This window comes from Pinus tabuliformis, chromosome 4_1 (genome assembly GCF_031772625.1).
Source record: "Pinus tabuliformis cultivar Carrire ecotype Pingquan chromosome 4_1, CPIR1, whole genome shotgun sequence".
NCBI lineage: Eukaryota > Viridiplantae > Streptophyta > Pinopsida > Pinales > Pinaceae > Pinus > Pinus tabuliformis.
Genome location: NC_142303.1, coordinates 435723550 through 435742096, shown reverse-complemented (window position 1 = coordinate 435742096; position 18547 = coordinate 435723550). Strand labels below are relative to the sequence as shown.

The following is an 18547-nucleotide window of genomic DNA, read 5'->3' as shown; positions in this document are numbered from 1 at the left end:
TATATATATCGGAACCACATTTGCACCATTATAACATATGGTTAAAACATATGTTCCGCTCCAAACTTTAGACCATAGGTTAATACATTTGCGCTCACCTTGGCCCATATAGATATAGCTTAGGAATTAGAACCTTAGGAATCAATGTGTCCATGATATGAGTCAGTCGAACCCAAATCTCACCATACACCTAGAAATATGCACCGGAGAGGAGCTGAAATTTTTGGAATACATGGACTTGACTATTTCCACGTCTCGAGTAGTGGGAATGTCACATGGCCAACAAGGCCCCTTTTCATCTGTTCACCTCAAATTATGACGGACGATTTCTCCATCACCAGGAGACCAAATGTGAATCCGGAGATACCACTAGAATCAGTGTGTCGACATCTTCGACCTAACGTTGTTTTTGTGAGAAATTGGGATACTGAAATCCTGCACAAGATGAGAATTTGTTTTCTACCTAGGACCATCTTGGTATTCAGACGTAAAGCAAACTTCTTATTTAACTTATAGGATCCATTCTGGATCACACCTCCCAACGAAAAGAACTTTTGAAACTACAAATTTTTTATTACAACATGAGTTTATTTTTTTTATTACAACCATGGATCAATTATAAAAGACCATCTAGACCCTAGTTACAAAGTTGACTAGGCCTATTGTTGCAACAACAATTTACATACACATTTTTATACATATGGCATAAAATCTTCCCAATTCCAAGTAGGAGACTGTTCTAGAGACTTATGTTCCTCTGCTCCAACTTCTTTTGTTGGCTCTTTCTTTGCTGGTGCTAGTTTTGTCTCATGGGGTAACATCAAACATCTAGTCTTCGAATGTCCTCTCAACTTACATTAGGACAAACTCTTTCTGCAGAGTTTGTACTAGTTGTCGTTTTGCTGGATTTTCCCAAACTCTGTCTTGATGATGTTGAGTCCTTATCTGGCTAAAGTAAAGTCTTTTGAGAATGTTTCTTCACTTGTAATCTTGCATCATCTTTCTGTGGCTGACTCTTTGTAGCCCCTATTTTTTTGCTGAAAATATTCTACTTTGAGAATTCTTCTACACAATGTGAATTACTCCCACAAAAGGTACATGCATAGATCCTTTTAATAACTTTTAACAGAAAATTTTGATTTAAGGAATCACCTTCCGAATCACTGTAGAGTGATTCGTATATTTTCCTTTCTGCTCTTGCAGCTTCTTTGGCATCAGGTCAGGGTGTAGGGACCAACATCGATCTGCCATGTGCCATCTCTTCCTACAGTAGTCACACATCAATTTTTCATAGCCCAAGCCTTGATGTTACAACCTTTCCTGCAAAGAGATTGGTTGGAGCTAGCCTTGGCCATGCTTTCTGAGACCTTGTCCCTGTTGATATACCATCTTGTTCATCAATGAAATACCCATTCCTCTCATATGCCTCTCAAATGCTCCAATCACGTGGTTGTTAAAATTCTCGTCCTTCTCCGAATCATTGCTTGGTGAGGTGGGTGAATAAGGGGATTCTTCAAAATATGAAGAAAAGGTTTCAATAGCTTATTCAACAATTGTGCTTTTGGAGTGATTGACAGAGATGAATTGTCTTCATCTTTCTGGTGAAGAGGCGAGACTTCATTTTTTCCTTTAGTAGATGAACTTCGAACTAACAAAATGATTCTCCTTTGAATCTTATGCAAAGCTTCAATCTTTACCTGTAATATTTTCTTATCCTCCTGCAAAGCTTGCACCATTGGCCACAATGTAATGTTATCCTGTTGAAACTGTTGATTGAAATCTTTAAGTTCTTTCAACCGAAGTTTCCTTGAATTTTTACCCATCCTTGAGCATGGTAAGGCCCTGCTTTGATCGATACCTAACACTTGGAAATATTAAAATGGGTCTTTTAATCAAATGACTTAGTTTAACTGAGCTATTAACCAAGGTTGCATATGTGTGAATGCAAGAGGGAAATTAAGCTGTCATTATGATTTGAATATCAAACTAAGAGAACTGAAATGAAGAATAAACAACAGTAATAAAAGGCACAAACTCAGTAAACATTGATGACAGAGTTCGTCCCTCCTGGGCTATGTCTATGTGTCCTCTTTGAATGGGCATCCATTTTATTAGGAATGCTTCAAATAGTTTGTTTACATGATATTTCAGCAACTGAATTGTTCTCCCAGGCACTTATGGTTACTGTGGAAAGAAATACTTCTGTCTCAACTTTCCAACACCTATCTCCATTCCCAAAAAGTCCCAAGGATGGCCAAGAAATGCTCAAAAGAGAATATGCAGGCATATACCAAAACTCTGTCTCTGAAGCTCCACTCAACTCCTGTCGCTCGAATACTAGAGTGAAACTCCACCCTCAATTTGCTTGCCTCCTTCCTGAAACATTTCGCCTCTGACTTTGAGAAGGATTTGATAGGATTTGGAATTCCTCCTTCTTTCTCCTTTACAAGGATGGATTACCACCACCTCCTCCTTGAATGCTCCTTCATTTGGTGCATTTATAAGGTTGTACGAGGTTAAGTTTAGAAGTAATTTGTTATAAGCCTAGTTTAAAAACTCTAACTTTGGAGTTTAGGTGTAAAAACTATATGAAAAATTTTATTCATATTGCATTTGACTTTAGTGCTTATCCAAAACAAATCATATTCGCTTATAAACTATTTCCTATAGTTTTCAGTGGCCAAAACTTAGTTTATAGCGCAATTACAAAATGTATGAGGTCTCGGCGCATTTCTATGTTTAAAAACCATATAACATATGGTATTGTGCATATTTAGGTTTTAGTTGTCAATGTATATTGGTGGTGCAAATTGGTTCGACTGGCGGCAAGAACTCTGATAGTGATGACATAGCAAAACTTGTGGCATATGCCTATACCACCACATCGCTGGACTGCCACCTACCTTTCCGCACCGCAAGACTGCCACCTCCACACTTGTGGCATCGATATGTTGTCTTGGCATAAATTAAAAACCCCATTGTATGTGAGCTGATCTACTCCCCAGCGATTAGGTGCACTCCACATATTGACACAGTGTATATGTAGAATCCATGTACTGACGGTGATGCCATGGAACCGACGGTAAGTGCAACAAATTGGAATTCCGACGACGTGGCGTGCTATGTTGACACCCCCATGGCATAGGGCACAAAATTCTACATCGAATGGATAGCACCAACCTCCCAACAGTTTCGATCATCTCTACCACCTCCGAGCTGTGCTACAAGTGTCTGATGATTTGGCAGTGGTGGTGTTTGCTGACTAGACCTACATAACCGTTCTCTGACAGTTCGATGGAAACTCACATGGTGATATCATATGGCATCAAACACTCTGCTAACCATTTTTTATCTCTGCCATAGTTTTAATACATTGTTTAAACTTTTCATATGTAATATGACTCCACCAATTTAATAATGCGCCCACCATAGTTTTATATGCCATATGGTTTTTGTTAACACCTTAGGTTGTAGACCTATATATATATATATATATATATATATATATATATATATATATCAAAACCATATTTGCGCCATTATAACATATGGTTAAAACATATGTTCCGCTCCAAAATTTAGACCATAGGTTAATACATTTGCGCTCACCTTGGCCCATATAGATATACCTTAGGAATTAGAACCTTAGGAATCAACGTGTCCATGATATGAATCAATCAAATCCAAATCTCACCATACACCTAGAAAGATGCACTAGAGAGGAGCCGAAATTTTTTGACTGCATGGACTTGACTATTGCCAGGTGTTGAGTAGTGGGACGTCACATGGCCAGCAAGGCCCCTTTTCATTTGTTCATCTTAAACTTTGAAGGATGATTTCTCCATAACCAGGAGGCCAAATGTGAATCTGAAGATAACACCAGAATCAGTGTACGTTGTTTTTTGCGAGAAACTAGGATGGTCAACTCCTACAAAAGACAAGAATTTTTTTTCTACCTAGGACCATCTTCGTCTTCATACATAAATCAAACTTCGTCTTTAGCTTACAAGATCCATTCTTGATCACATCTCCCAACAAAAATAACTTTTGGACCTCCAAAAGTTTTATTACCAACATGAGTTTATTTTTTTGTTACAAAAATGCATCTGTTATAAAAGACCATCTAGACCCTAGTTAAAGACTCGATTAGGCCTATTGATGCAACAACAATTACAGACACATTTTTATACATATGGCATAAAATTTGCCCAATTCCAAGTAGGAGACTGTTCTAGAGACTTACGTTCCTCTTCTCCAGCTTATTTTGTTGTCTCTTGCTTTGTTGGTGCTAGTGTTGTCTCATAGGGAAACATTAGACATGTACTCTTCGAATGTCCTCTCAGCTTACATTTAAGACAAACTCTTTCTAAGGAGTTTGTACTAGCTGTCATTTTGCCGGATTTTCTCGAACTTTGCCTTGATGATGTGGAGTCCTTATCTAGCTGAAGTAGAGTCTTCCCATGATGTTTCTTTACTTGTAGTGTTGCATCATGTTTCCATGGTGACTCTTTGTAACACATATTATTTTGCTGAAAATCTTCTACTTTCAGCATTCTTCTACACAATGTGAATTAATCTCACAAAAGGTACATCGATAAATCCTTTTAGTAATTTTTAACATAAATTTTTGATTTGAGGAATCACCTTCTGAATCACTACTAGAGTGATTCGTCTATTTACTTTTGTGGTCTTGCAGCTTCTTTGGCATTAGGTCGGGATGTATGGACCAACATCGATTTGCAATGTGAACTCTCTTCCCATAGTAGTCACATATCAATTGGTCATAGCCCAAGCCTTCATGTTTCAGCCTTTCCTGCATGGGTATTAGTTGGATCCTGCCTTGGCCATGCTTGTTGAGGCCTTGTCCCTACTGATATCCCATCTTGTTCATCAACGACATACCCATTCCTCTTTTATGCCTCTAAAATGATCCAATCTCGTGGTTGCTGGAAGCCCCGCCCTTCTTTGAATCATAGCTTGGCGAGGTGGGTGAATAAGGGGATTATTTAGAAGATGAATAAAAGATTATGATAGCTTCTTCTACCAACTATGCTTTTGGAGTTGTTGACAGAGATGAACTGTCTTCATCTTTCTGATGAAGAGGGGAGACTTCATTTTTCCCTTCAGTAGATGAACTTTGAACTGACAGACTGCTTCACCTTTGAATCTTCTGCAAATCTTCAATCTTTACCTGTAATATTTTCTTATCCTCCTGCAAATCTTGGACCATTATCTGTAATGCAATGTTCTCCTATTGAAACTATTGATTGAACTTTTCAAGTTCTTTCAGCTGGAGATGCCATGAATTTTTAACCATTCTTGGACTTGGTAAGGTTCTACTCTGATACCAAAAATATGATTTGAAATTGCGGAATTAGATCGATACCTAACACTTGGCAAGATTAAAATGGATCCTTTAATCGAATTAATTAGTTTAACTGAGCTATTAACCAAGGTTGCATATGCGTGAATGCAAGAGGGAAATTAAGTTGTCATTATGATTTAAACTTCAAACTAAGAGAACTGAAATGAGGAATAAACAATAGTAATAAAAGGAAAAAAACTCAATAAACATTGATGACGGAGTTCTTCCGTCCTAGACTACGTCTCCAGGTCCTCTTTGAATGGACGCTCCATTTTATTAGGAATGCTTCAAATAGCCAGCTAAATTGTGCTAGCATGCACTTCTGGTTACTGTGGAAAGAAATCCTTCTATCTCAACATTCAAACACCTATCTCCATTCCCAAAAAGGCCCAAGGATGGCCAAGAAATGCTCAAAAGATCATATGCGGGCATATACCAAAACTTTGACTCTGAAGCTCCATTCAACCCCTGTCGCTCGAATACTGGAGTGCAACTCCACCCTGAATATGCCTTCCTCCTTCCTGAAAGGTTTCATGTTAGGTCCCTATACTACTAGTGTAACCCCTTATTGTTATTAGTGCAACCTCCTTATTATATGGTTGTGTCCATGTAGTCCCCACATTGTTATTATTGTGCCCCACAGAAGGCCACTATTGTTATTATTGTGCCCTTACATTATTATTGATATGTCGGCTTTGATTATATTATGATCCCTTAGACTCCTATATACAGAAAGGAGGTCTTGGAATTTGTATCATCTAAGAATTGTTCATTTGTGTAATGTAAAGGTGTTTGTCCCCTCGAAGAGGTTGATTTCTAAGTCATTGATCTTTCTTTTTAATCTTTTTGTGAGCTGGTTTCATAACATTTGGTGTCAGAGCTTTGGATTCTAGGGTTTCTCTTCTCCACTCAGGTCATCGTGAAATGTTTGCTAAAACATTTTCGCTACAAAGTTTTAGAAGCTACAAAAAAAACCCATTTGAGCCGAAATCATTCTGGAACCTCAGGATAAATTTCATATCTTGTCTCGCAATATTGTTGGAGATATGATCTCAGGAAGTTAGGGTTTTTGCAAGCTCAAAAATTCCATATAAAATAGGTCATTGTGGCATGTTCGCTATAATTTTGTTTCTACGAAGGTTCCGACTCTAAAATTAAAACCCATTTGAACCGAAACCTTGGTGAAGCTCGAGCTCAAATTTCAGATATTGTTTCGCTATATTTGCAGAGATACGGTCCAAGACATTTAGGGTTTTTGCAGGCTCCCAAATTACATCCCAAACAGGTGACCATGGGAAAATCGTCATAACTTTCTCTCTGAGAATCAAATTGAAATTTCATCAGAAGTTACAGAAAGAACTAGTCTATAATCAGGTCATCTTAGGAGATTTGGCATAACAATTTATTGAAGAATCCAATATTCATCATACTGGTGGGGTTAGAAAGAGGACTTAGAGGGCTACCACAAGAAAACATTTCAGAACTTGAAGATTTGAAATTACAGAGTTACAGTCGGTTAAAGATCAATCTCCTAAAATCAAGAAAAATTGATATGGGGAAGTTTGATAGCAAGGATCTGGTAAATTGGATACTACAAATGGAGCAATATTTTGATCTACATGATGTACAATTGTTACAAAAGGTACATTATGCATCTTTATATTTAGAACCAAATCAGTTTGTATGGTATAGAGGGCTTTGTTCTCGTAAACCACTTGTCACCTGGTCAATTCTCACGAAGGAAATGATAGCACGTTATGAGGATACAAAGAGAAAGACCTTCTTTAGCCAATTGGTAAATCTTAAACAAAATGGTTCAATGACAGAGCGCATTGAGGACTTCCAAAAATTGAATATAAGGGTAAATGATATTCCAGAGAAGCAAAGGATTGATTTCTTCATAGGGAACTTAAAGGATAATATTCAACATGAGGTTCGTCTTTGGGAACCTAATTCATTGGAGAAGGCATTCAGGTTGGCAAGAAAAATTGAAAGTGGAATTATGGAAACAAGGAATCCTACCACTCACAACTATAAATATGGAAGTGTTTTTTCTCCTAGCCTTCCACAACCTACAAGGTTTACACCACAACAATTGTATATTTTCCATCACCAGGCTATTGTGTGTGGAGCATGATTGTTCAGAGGTATTTGTTTCAGCCGGATGTATACCCTAGGAAGTTTGTACACCCCTCCACGCGGGGGGGTCCGGGGGCCAGCGGTCCCCCTGCGGGGGCTCGGGGGCAGCGCCCCCGAAGCTAAAAACAAATGTAAAATTGCCTTGTAAAAGTATAGTAATTTCTAGTCAATCTGGGCCATTCATTAGGCGGATGATCTGACGGTAGAACTTATGTTTAGTTTAGGGTTTTTTGCCCTAGAAGGCAACCCCCTCTCTTTGTATGAGGGCATTGTATTTGAGGCTGAGATATATATATGTGTATTGTGTGAGCGAGAAACAGAGAGGTGAGACTGTGAGAGAAAACAGAGGATATTACAATGGATTTGCTGTAGGTTGTGTCTCTTCATTTGCTGGATAATAGAAAGGAAGGGCTGGCTATTCGGGGTGGACGTAGCCCAAACTGGGTGAACCACATATATCTGTGTCTCTCTTGTTTTGTGTGTTTTCTGTGTTTATATTTCTGCAATATTTTATGTGTTCCATTGCTCCGTAATATATAATTTTCTAACACAGGGCATGCACATATCTTCTCTTGTGGAAAGAAAATCGATCCGTTATGATTATTGTTTCTCTAGTAGATCCTAGATGCTACATGTCAGGACCATCTATTCATTACAAGAAACTAATCTGATTACTTCAAAATATTATTTATCCATGGTCCTTTAGCAAGAGAAGCCGAGTAGCGTTTTTTGTCACAAAATTTCTTTTTAAAAGATAAAAAAAAAAGAATTTTGTTTATTTATACATAGATACCAGATAGGAAGCCAGGTTAGCTGCAACCCCAAAATCCAAAAATTACAGTCATAACCTCCTGGATCAAACCTAAATTTCTCTAAGGTGATATACCCTTATGGTTGAGGCTATGGTTTTTTTCTAGTAGCTTAAGGAGTTTTGCCTCATCTCCAGTTTCACATTTCTTTCACTCCCATGACACTGTAAATCAATGCACTCATTTTGTTCATGTCTCATCTAGCTTTTCCACTACCTTGTCCACTTGCATGTTTTGTTCCTCAAACTATTTTTGTTGTTTAATCACATTTCATGTCAAATGTTGTTGTTGTTTTTCCATGCACCACACATTAGCTCCAAGCTTTACTTTACTCCATAGATTTCTCATAGTCCCATTAAATTCTGATATCTTCTTGCTTAATTCCCAAGAAAAATTTTCAAGCTTCATCTTGGAAATATTTCAGAAAGTAAACGTATTCTTCTTGGTTCTGGAATGAACTAGGTGATCTTGGTCCCTACCTCCTCTTGAAATCCATCCTATTTCCTACTTTCTTGCTCTCCTGTTTGCTTCAACTTCATTAACTACATCCTTTTATACCTCTATTTTTGGGGTAGTATGTGTTCTCCTTGGCTATTTCTATTCTTTCATCCTTCGACTTGCATTTTAACAACATTAATATTCAAGCGTTTTTATATTGTTTTCTAAGAAAAATCATACATATGATTGTGGACTTTTGATACCCATACTACACATTAGTACACATATTAAGGGTGTTCTTATTAGGATATGTTTTTCTATAGGTTTCCCTATTGGGATATATTTTTCTATAGGTTTCATTATCAACATTAGGTTTTTGAATTCTCTATATCTCTCCTTGTCTGGTAAATATTTCTCTTTTCCTCCCCACTAGATTCCTTTCTGTATCTATATATTACATGCACTCAAATAACCTCATCCATATCTTTTTTAGCTTGCCCCACAAATATTGAGATGGCAAAAATGTTTAGAGCTTCTCGTAACTTTGTGCCAAGTGGAGGGGGTTGTTCCCCCTTTTTGCAAGCTTAGGAGGTGGAAAAAAAATGCACTAGTTGTGTAGTTGTTGCAACAACTAGACATGTCTAAACTTTTTATTATCTACCAATAAAGGGATCTGTGAAAGTGTTATAGTCCTTATGCATTCACAGGTGTTGTTCTTAGTTGCTATGTATTGAGCTATATTTTGACTTCTGTTATCAACTATGAATATAATTTTTTCTTTCCTTCCCCATTATCACTTCGTTAGGATCAAAGTCTTCGTAGATATGTTATTGATGGAGCTAATGATAAATTTCAATTTCTTTTCAACAACTCCTGGGAACCAATTGGTCTCTTTCCATTAGATCATTTGTATTAACCTTTTTTTCACATTAACACCCTTTGAGTAAACATAGAAAAGCATAATAAATATGGAAAAAACACTCCCTAATGGATGCTACATATGTATAACCCATGTTTTTTTCCCATAAGACCTCTTCCAAGCTCACTTAAACGCCATAGATAAGGACTCAAACCATAGTCCAGTACTATTTAAAAAAATGGCATAACTTTTTAGATGAATAATCCCAAATAATTAATCGGCCCAAAAATTCCTATCACTCATTACTATGTGGAATGAAAAAGTCCTTTACAAAATTGTTTACTCATGCTATATTCTTGTATTAATATTTTTTTGGTGTCCCATTTAGGATATTGAGAGAATCAACAGAAGTAGATTCTTTAATGTAAGCATTTCAAAAGTGGTAGAATTCAGGGAAGCACCTATGCATTCCCAGTGTTGAGTTACTAATTCAAAAATTAAGAATATGTGTAAAGAAATAATGGAGCCAAAATTCAATATGTTCCTTTCCCATGGTTGATACCAAATCACATCATCATGCCAAGTGCATGCATAGGGAAAACCATAGGCCACAGGCCTTTAAAAACCACAAAACACACTTTTGATAGAGACAACCACTAATACTGAGTTTAACCAACTGAAGCCTCTCTAGCTGAGGTGTACTTGGAGAAAATAATTGAGTAATATTCATGCTATGCTTATTTCATCTAAACACTTGAGGCTACTGTAATTTGGTCCTTCTGCATTCTCATCACAAATCTTTTTCATTTTCTAAAGAGGTTAGAGATATGTGTATACAATCATAACCAATGAATTCCACAATTGGGAACATACTTTACATTACCACTCTGAGTCTTGGGAACATGATTCAATGGTGGTAGAAAAAGGTGCAAGGCAAAGCTATAGTCATCATTCATCCAACATATGAAATAAAATCAAGAGAACCAACCTTCAAACAAAATATTTCCCCTCTACCAAACAAAGAACGCAATACAAGCACCTCTTGATCTCATGTCCAAGGTGATTTAGCATCACCATTTGGACTATCAAGCTTTCATGATGCTTATGTGCTATAGGGAAGAAATGGAGAGGCAAAACAAGAGAAATGATAGTCATACTCTCCCTTCACAGCTTGCTACAAAAAAATCTTAGGTCAATTTACAAAAAAAAATGCATATGAAATAAAACTCTTACCTTATGTTCTCTGCTTGGTTTTTTATCTGACATATGTGAGTTGTGGAATACTAAATAGTGGAATTCATTTTGTGATCTATTGAGGTTGAATTGGTTTTTGGGATCACATATTATCAATGTTGATATAAATATGTGAAACATAATACATTCATATGAAGTTCATTGACAAATTGTACACATGTTGTTAAGGAGCTTTTGAACCACAACCCTAATCTGAGCAAAACTTTGGATTTATCAAGTGCAACACCTCTTGTTTCTCCTACAACTAAGGGTCGTGTTGAGGTGGTCAATGAGCATCTTGCTAGAGACAGTGAATTGAGAAGGATTTCCAAAAACAATGGGAAGAATGCTCTGCATCTAGTTGCAAGAAGTGGTTACATAGATATTGTGAGAGATTTACTAGCAAAGGATCCACAAATGGATCCAAGAACAAATGAAAAGGGCTTGACAACAATGCACATGGCAACCAAAAGAGCCAACTTGTTGGATGTGGTGAAGGAACTACTTCAAGTTTACCTAACAATAGTTATGCTACTTGACATAAATGGCAACACACCACTTACTGGTCATTTATTCTTGAAAGTTCTTCATGGTTAGACTGTGCGACACTGCTAGTGGTCCGTTGAGTTCCAGGAATCGGACTCAGAATGTGTGACACTCCCAGTGGTAATGCTAGTAGTCTATTGAGTTCAAGAATCCAGGTTATGTAGCCCCTTCGAATTTCCAGATTTTGCACCGTTCCGCCTATGCCCTTGCTCCTCACGAAAATTCACAAGAAGCAATAACTTGCAGAGAGCAATTGATTGGAACTTGGAACTTGCAAATTGGAAGCCAAGCGATAAACACAGTGGGTAACTGGGATGTCACCAACCCTATTAATTGCTATGGCAGGGATCATTAAAGAAAGTATTAATCACGATTCACACTTAAACACACGTTATTCAGATCCAGTGGCAAGGATCATTATGGAATGTATTAATCACGATTCACACTCACCTTTAAGTTTTAACCTCGTTATTTCTGCTAAATTGCCAAGTTATATATATAAATAAAAATTAAAACTTGTAATTTTTAATATATAAAATAAAATTTGTGATGCTCACCCCTGTGAGCATCACCCGATGCAATGAGTGCTAAGTGAACTATTCAAAAATCATGAGAAATTAGTCACTTTACGACTACCTCTCATGGAAATGGTCATACTTTGAATGACTTACTTAACGCAGTTGAATCCCAAAAATGATATCTAATATAATGCACTGCGAAAATCCCCCATACTTAAATTCAAAAAGAGTCAAGGGATCTCTACCTGAATGGTTCATGAGGCACAATACTTGCTAAGGTTTTGCAAATGGGGTAGCAAGCTAAGTGGGCTTGATTGTGGAAAAACTCCACAGTTAAGCGCGCTTGAGCCAGAGGAGTTCTGGGATGGGTGACCTCCTGGGAAGTCCTGGTTACCGGGTGCAAGCCCCGGAAGTGATGATTGATGCTATGTGATTCGTTCTCCACATTTCACTAGTTTCAATCCCACTTCTTCACCCCTGTGAGCATCACCCGATGCAATGAGTGCTAAGTGAACTATTCAAAAATCATGAGAAATTAGTCACTTTACGACTACCTCTCATGGAAATGGTCATACTTTGAATGACTTAGTTGAATCCCAAAAATGATATCTAATATAAAATAAAATTAAAACTGGTCATTTTTAATATGCCCGTCAATATGACATTTTGAAAAATTATTAGCGAGTTAGAGATGACGTGTAGATTTTGAAATAAAAAGTATTTTACGGGTAAAAAAGCCAAATAGGTGCAGACGGGCGTCAAATTTAACATCTGGTAACAAGATGTGGTTGTTACCACATCTGGTAACAAGTGTTACCATACAATGTAACTACCTTTTCTCGATGGAAATCTGTGTCAATAAGTACAATATTCTCGAAATTTTAACAACTTTTACAATCTGTACATGGAATATTTTAGATTACTGTTCAACTATAAACCGTTTGACGCTTCCTTAGACCGCCGATCCCACCTTTAACGCATTTTTGTTATGCGCACCCTCCATGGATCGACCGTCCCACCATGAACCCACTTGTACGCTGACGATTCTCCGTGGATGTGTAGCTCTTTTTGGCTTAAAATATGTTTTTATGTTGAATAGAAACATTTGTGGAGTTTTTAACTTAAAATGCCTTTGTTTTGGCACGCTGTTCCCATACCACTGATGATATATATCTTTCTTATAGCCAGGATGGGTTCGATCTGATCTATTCTGACTTCTCTTTGCTTTGGGCGACGTGTTTGAACTAAACAAGAGACTTTGCATTTTAACCCTCGCGTGACGCTGTATCTATTTGTTTGTTGGTTATCATGAATTATATACGTAATTTTTGTTGGTTATCATGAATTATATACGTAATTACGTAATTAAAAGAGGGAAGGTTTTGAGTCAAGCCAACACGTCATGCTAGAACCCGAAGATGGTCAAACCCGAAGCTGGGCGAACCCAAGGTTGGATGGCACGGAGCACCGGAACAACAACAACAGAACATGGCCCGTTTTGACGCTTTACGAACACGGACTTCGCTCCTCGATATTGCTCCCCTCTGCCTTGTGCAACTGGCTCCGGGCTTTCGATGAGAGCCCTCTAATTTTCTCTCCAGCACTTCCAGACACGCCATGCAGAGGAACAAGCAGTTGAACATTCCTTTGAAACGCTTCGAGTCTACCATCACTTCTTTGGAGTCTTTGCACGACGAGAGGCCAAGAGAACTGGGCAACCCAATCTTTTAATACCGTCGAAAGAGGAGTCGGCAAATAGAAGCAACTAAGATTTTCCATGTCTATAGTCGGCAGTAACTTAAATTTATGGTCTAAAGACACAGGAACACTGAAGAACCTGCAACATTTTGAGTTGTGGTCTACAGACGCTGGAACAATGAAGAACCTGCAACATTTTGAGACCTATGAAGATCTGCAACATTTTGAGACCTATGCAGATCTTCAATGGGAATTGGCTGCAGAGGCTGGGCATGGAGAACAAGTAGCAGTTAGAATCGTAGCGAATGAATAGGAACTTTTGGAGCTAAATTGTTGCGGCTTGTAGAGTGCTTATCAGTCTTCATTATTTGACCTTTACTTTTTAGTAAAGTTGTAACTAATCATTTAGGGATAGAAATATTCTTACATTAGTTTATTATCGATATTGCAAGTCAAATGTGTTAAGTATGCTCTAAATCTCACAAAAATTGAAATCATGTGTTAAGTATGCTCTAAATCTCACAAAAATTGAAATCATGGATCGATATTACAATTCAAATGTGTAAATATGTTCTAAATCTCACAAAATTGAAATCAGACAAAAGCACATTGTACTATCTAATAGGTGGAAAGGCCTCGGATTGAGCCGTAATCCCTATTCCCAGCCGATTTCGACAACTTGTTCAGGACTTTTAAAAGGCATTGTCTTTGTCAACTGATGCCGCACATTCGCTTGCAGCTATTTGGGGTTGAAATTTGGAAAAAAAAAAATTAAAATTAAAATGTTGAAATATTTGAATAGTTTTTTTAAAATAGAAATAGATATAGTATTATTAAAAAAATTTATAGTACCTAAAATTTCTTTAACACTTAAAATGTTGAAATTTGAAAATTACCACTTAAATTTTTAAAATTTTCTATCAAATTTTATCATAATTCAATTATTTTCTTGACTTATTTATGGCTTTATAAACTACGCTCTTTTAAAATAAAACTTCAGTAAGCAAGTGGCTCATTTGAAATGCTGCCGCTTGACAGGATCGAATTGTCACATTCAGGACCTGGATATCTCTCCACATTATTATAAACAAATATTCAAAAGTTTCAGAAATCGGTGGTGTCAATGATGTTGTCCATCTCCTCCTCCCGCCAAGTAGTGGAATTAAGATCCAAAGCCCATGCATCGTCAATTGATGGCATTCTCTCCAAATTCAGGCCGAGGCCACCATCGATGCCATCAGACACCTCCGTTTCTAAAGCCGCAGCCGACATTGACGTCGATACGGTCTCGACCATCGCCGTATTATCGATATTATTCGGAGGGGGTGGACTCAGAGGGAGTTGACGCATTGCATATTTGGCGGCGGCAGCCTGAATCTGCTGCTGGGAAAGGGAAGACGCAGAGGGAATGTCGGGCACAGAATTGGGGAAATTGAATTTGGCGTTGGGGCCTCTCAGACAATACACTGCGGCGTCGTAGGTGTGGGCGGCCTGCTCGGCAGTGGGGTATGAACCGAGCCATAACTTCTCTCGAGATTTTGGCATTCGAGTTCCTGATACCCAGCTCCCCCATTTTCGCAATCGGACTCCCTTAAATTGCTGCAAATTTTTCCGGCGATCTTTTTCTTCTATAACATGGGCTTGGTCATGCTCCTGCGGGGAGAGATTTTCCATATTTCGCGAACCAGAAGAAGCTCTGCGGTAGCTGGAGACGGGCTGGACCTCGCCAGGAGTTAGTGAGTTCAAATACAAATAAATGGAATTGAGATATGGAAGTGACTATATAAATTTGAATATTTGACGTGACAAAGGATTGCATTCGATATTCAAAGGAAGACCAAGGATTGCATTCGATATTCAAAGGAAGACCATCGATTTCTCTTTTGAAAATTATCAAATTATCAGCCGACAGCGATCGTCAGTTTGGGCAATGGATCATGTCGTTGTCACGCGTCTTAAAAAGAGTGCCACACTGAGAAGTGAGCGTTACTCTGCATTCGTAATGGTAGCCGCCTGCACGCGGCAAGGTAAGTAGAGACTCTACAATCTTCGTTTATCACAAGTTTTTAATGCCAAATTCTGTACCGGAGGATTCAAAGCGTACACGTCTCTTCAGCCGTCGACGCAATTATTTACAAAAGGTTCAATTAGTTTATTAATATACACTTTAATAATAAATTGTTATATTAAAAAACACCCCAACTATTGTCGAAATCAGTGAATGAATATGTAATCAAAAGCAGTTGAAAACTCAATGTAAGAGAATATTAGTAATGGGATTTTGTGAATATGTAATCAAAAGCAATTGAAAACTCAGTGTGAGAGAGTATTCGTAATGAAACTACTCTAGATCTTTTTCTTCATCATTATTATTATCATTTTTTTTTTCTTCTTCGCATATATTCGTAATGGCACTAGTCTAATTCAGTATAATTAATGTATATATAATAAAAAATAAAAAATAAAAATACAAAAGTTATATAATAAATAGAGCATATATATAGAAAAGTTTTTTTTTTTTTTGCTTAAGCAAGTGTCGGTCCTTCTATTTCATTAAGCCAAAATTAGTTTACAATAATTACACACATCTTTCCGACACTGATGAAGCAGGGAAAAAATAAAAACCGCTGGCTCCCTAAGGTTAAATATCTGGCCTTACAAGGAAATCTCATAACTCCAGGACAACGAACCCTTTTAGTATCTTGAGTGGGAAAAGAAAACCCTTGGAATCTTTCGCACCCCGGCCCCACAAAAGTCCCCAAGAATCTGAGCTGTCAATCTCCGCACCCAATCCAACGACCAAAGAGTAGATCGTCTAGCAAAGTTGACCAGTGTATAACGTTCCCGCCCCACAAAACAAAACGAACGATCATGACTGTTGATCCCCGCTGTGAGATCCAACGGATGATATTGATTTCGCATCGACCAAGATGACCGAACGATAGTGTGCGATGGAGGGCGGTATACGAAACCACCTCCTTGCCACGTGTTGAACACCGTATGGGATCACTCCGAAATCGCAGAAACCAGTTTTCATTTGAAGGCAGTGCGATCAGCCAAAAACCACCCAAGAAGCGGTTTTACTTCCCGGAACCCAAAGTTCTGTGTTAACCTGCTGCCAAAAAATTTGGAGTCATGTTCCACATTCATTTTGCCTTCGCCTAAACCTGGAACCCCCCTGATTGACCATCCGATAACCATCCGAAAACCAGTGAAGCCTGTTCCACTAATCCCTTGATTTTCCGCGACTAACAGTGGCTTGTCCCCCACCCAAAAACTGCTTGCCTGAAACCTTAGACGCATACAGAGGATAAACGCTTCAAGCTCCCCTCCGTGGCTTTGTTTTTAAACACGACCCTGTATTCATCCGCTTGCTCGAAACAAAGTGCTCTCAATCTACTCTGTCTTAGCTCCTGCCACTTCGTCAAAACCCTGTCTTCAGTGAAACTGACACCTTGGTTAGCAAGAAGATCCGCTAGCTTATTGGCCTGTCTTCGAACATGGTAGAAACTGACAATGCGAAGACCTTGGAGATGACCCTGAATTCTTTGGAAAACTCGGATGAGTTTCCAGTGTTTGGAGACTTTCTCTGGAGCTGTTCCACTACTAATTCTTTTCATCGAGTTGATGGTAAATTCAGAGTCTGCTTCTATTATTACATTTGAGCAGTTGTTTTGACTCAGCAATTCTAAGCAATGCTCCAAAGCCATTAGCTCAGCCATATTATTGGTGGTTGTACCTAAGTGACAGTGGAAGATGCAGATGATACTTCCCTCTTCATCCCTTAAGACTCCTCCATACCCAGCAGTTCACGGGTTTCCTTTTGAAGCCCCATCAATGTTGTATTTCAAATATCCTTCCGGGCGAGGATGCCAGAAATCCTTCTTCGTGTCCTTTGAGATAATCTTTCTGTCTAAGACTTGAAGAGTGAGTCTTTGCATACCCAGCTGCCTGAGAATTTTTATATCAGTATCTGAGGGAGGATTTTTAGGGTAGTTTCGAACAGAGGAACTCAGTGTCTCCTTCAGCGGTTTCAGGATCAGCTCCAGCGGTCGATGTGGAGGATTCTTTTCATCCTTAAAAATCCTTTTGTTCCTTTCTTTCCAAACATTATATATGATGAAGCTTGGTGTTAGGGCCTGTTGAAGCCCCGAAAATTGGGTCGACAACAAGGGGGATACCCGCCCGATCCACACCTTGGTTGGCAGCTCCTTATCCGTTTGGTATAGCGGGTCCGACTGGGGATAATGGGACTAGCATCCCAATCTATGAGTGTGTGTGTGTAGAATTTGATGTTCCTGATCTAACAGTTCCTAATTAAGACATTCTAATTCTAACTTTAATCTAATGCTATGCTATTGTAATCTAATAAACAACACATCTAAGTCTATACTAACCCGGGATGTAATTCTTCTATTACGCGATCTAAAGAGATTTCAAATAACAACTGGTAATAAAGATCATTCAGCGATTATAAGAAAGGAAATCAATAAAGATGAACCACTTTGCATAAAAAGTTAGACGAAACAGTTGCGAAAAACATATCGCATAATGAGCTATTCATACATTAAGCATAAATAAATAGCTATCACCATACAAAAGTGCCAAATGATAACTCACACATTCATGCAATAATACATAAACAACTAAAAACCGTATATCACTTTAACACATAAGCAGCAATGGTCAAGAGATAAAAGTACCATTTATGACTAGTCCTACTCATGAGCTTCAAGCGACAATGATTTATCTCTCCTTGCTCTAACATCCACTAAGAGTACAGAAGTGCAACATCAATAGCAGATATCAAATGCAAACATCAACAATTCCTGATCCATTCATTCACCAAAACCTCCTCTGAGCGTGCAAAAGTGCATGTTCTGAGGACAAGTTTTTGATAAATTTCTGGACCCTTCTCTAAATGCATGAAAAGGGTTTAAAT

The 18547-nt window shown here is 38.1% G+C and overlaps 1 protein-coding gene across 1 annotated transcript; it reads right to left on the bottom strand.

Moving 5' to 3' along the window:
- Window positions 1-14709: 14709 nt before the first annotated feature.
- Window positions 14710-15279, bottom strand: LOC149176173 (ethylene-responsive transcription factor ERF018-like). Its single transcript, XM_089421370.1, has one exon. The coding sequence runs from the start codon at window positions 15277-15279 to the stop codon at window positions 14710-14712; it is 570 nt and encodes a 189-aa protein (XP_089277496.1).
- Between the last annotated feature and the right edge of the window lie 3268 nt (window positions 15280-18547).

Bases quoted from the DNA above. Each gene is read 5' to 3' on its own strand.
- LOC149176173 (XM_089421370.1), bottom strand. From the start codon at position 15,279: ATGGAAAATCTCTCCCCGCAGGAGCATGACCAAGCCCATGTTATAGAA.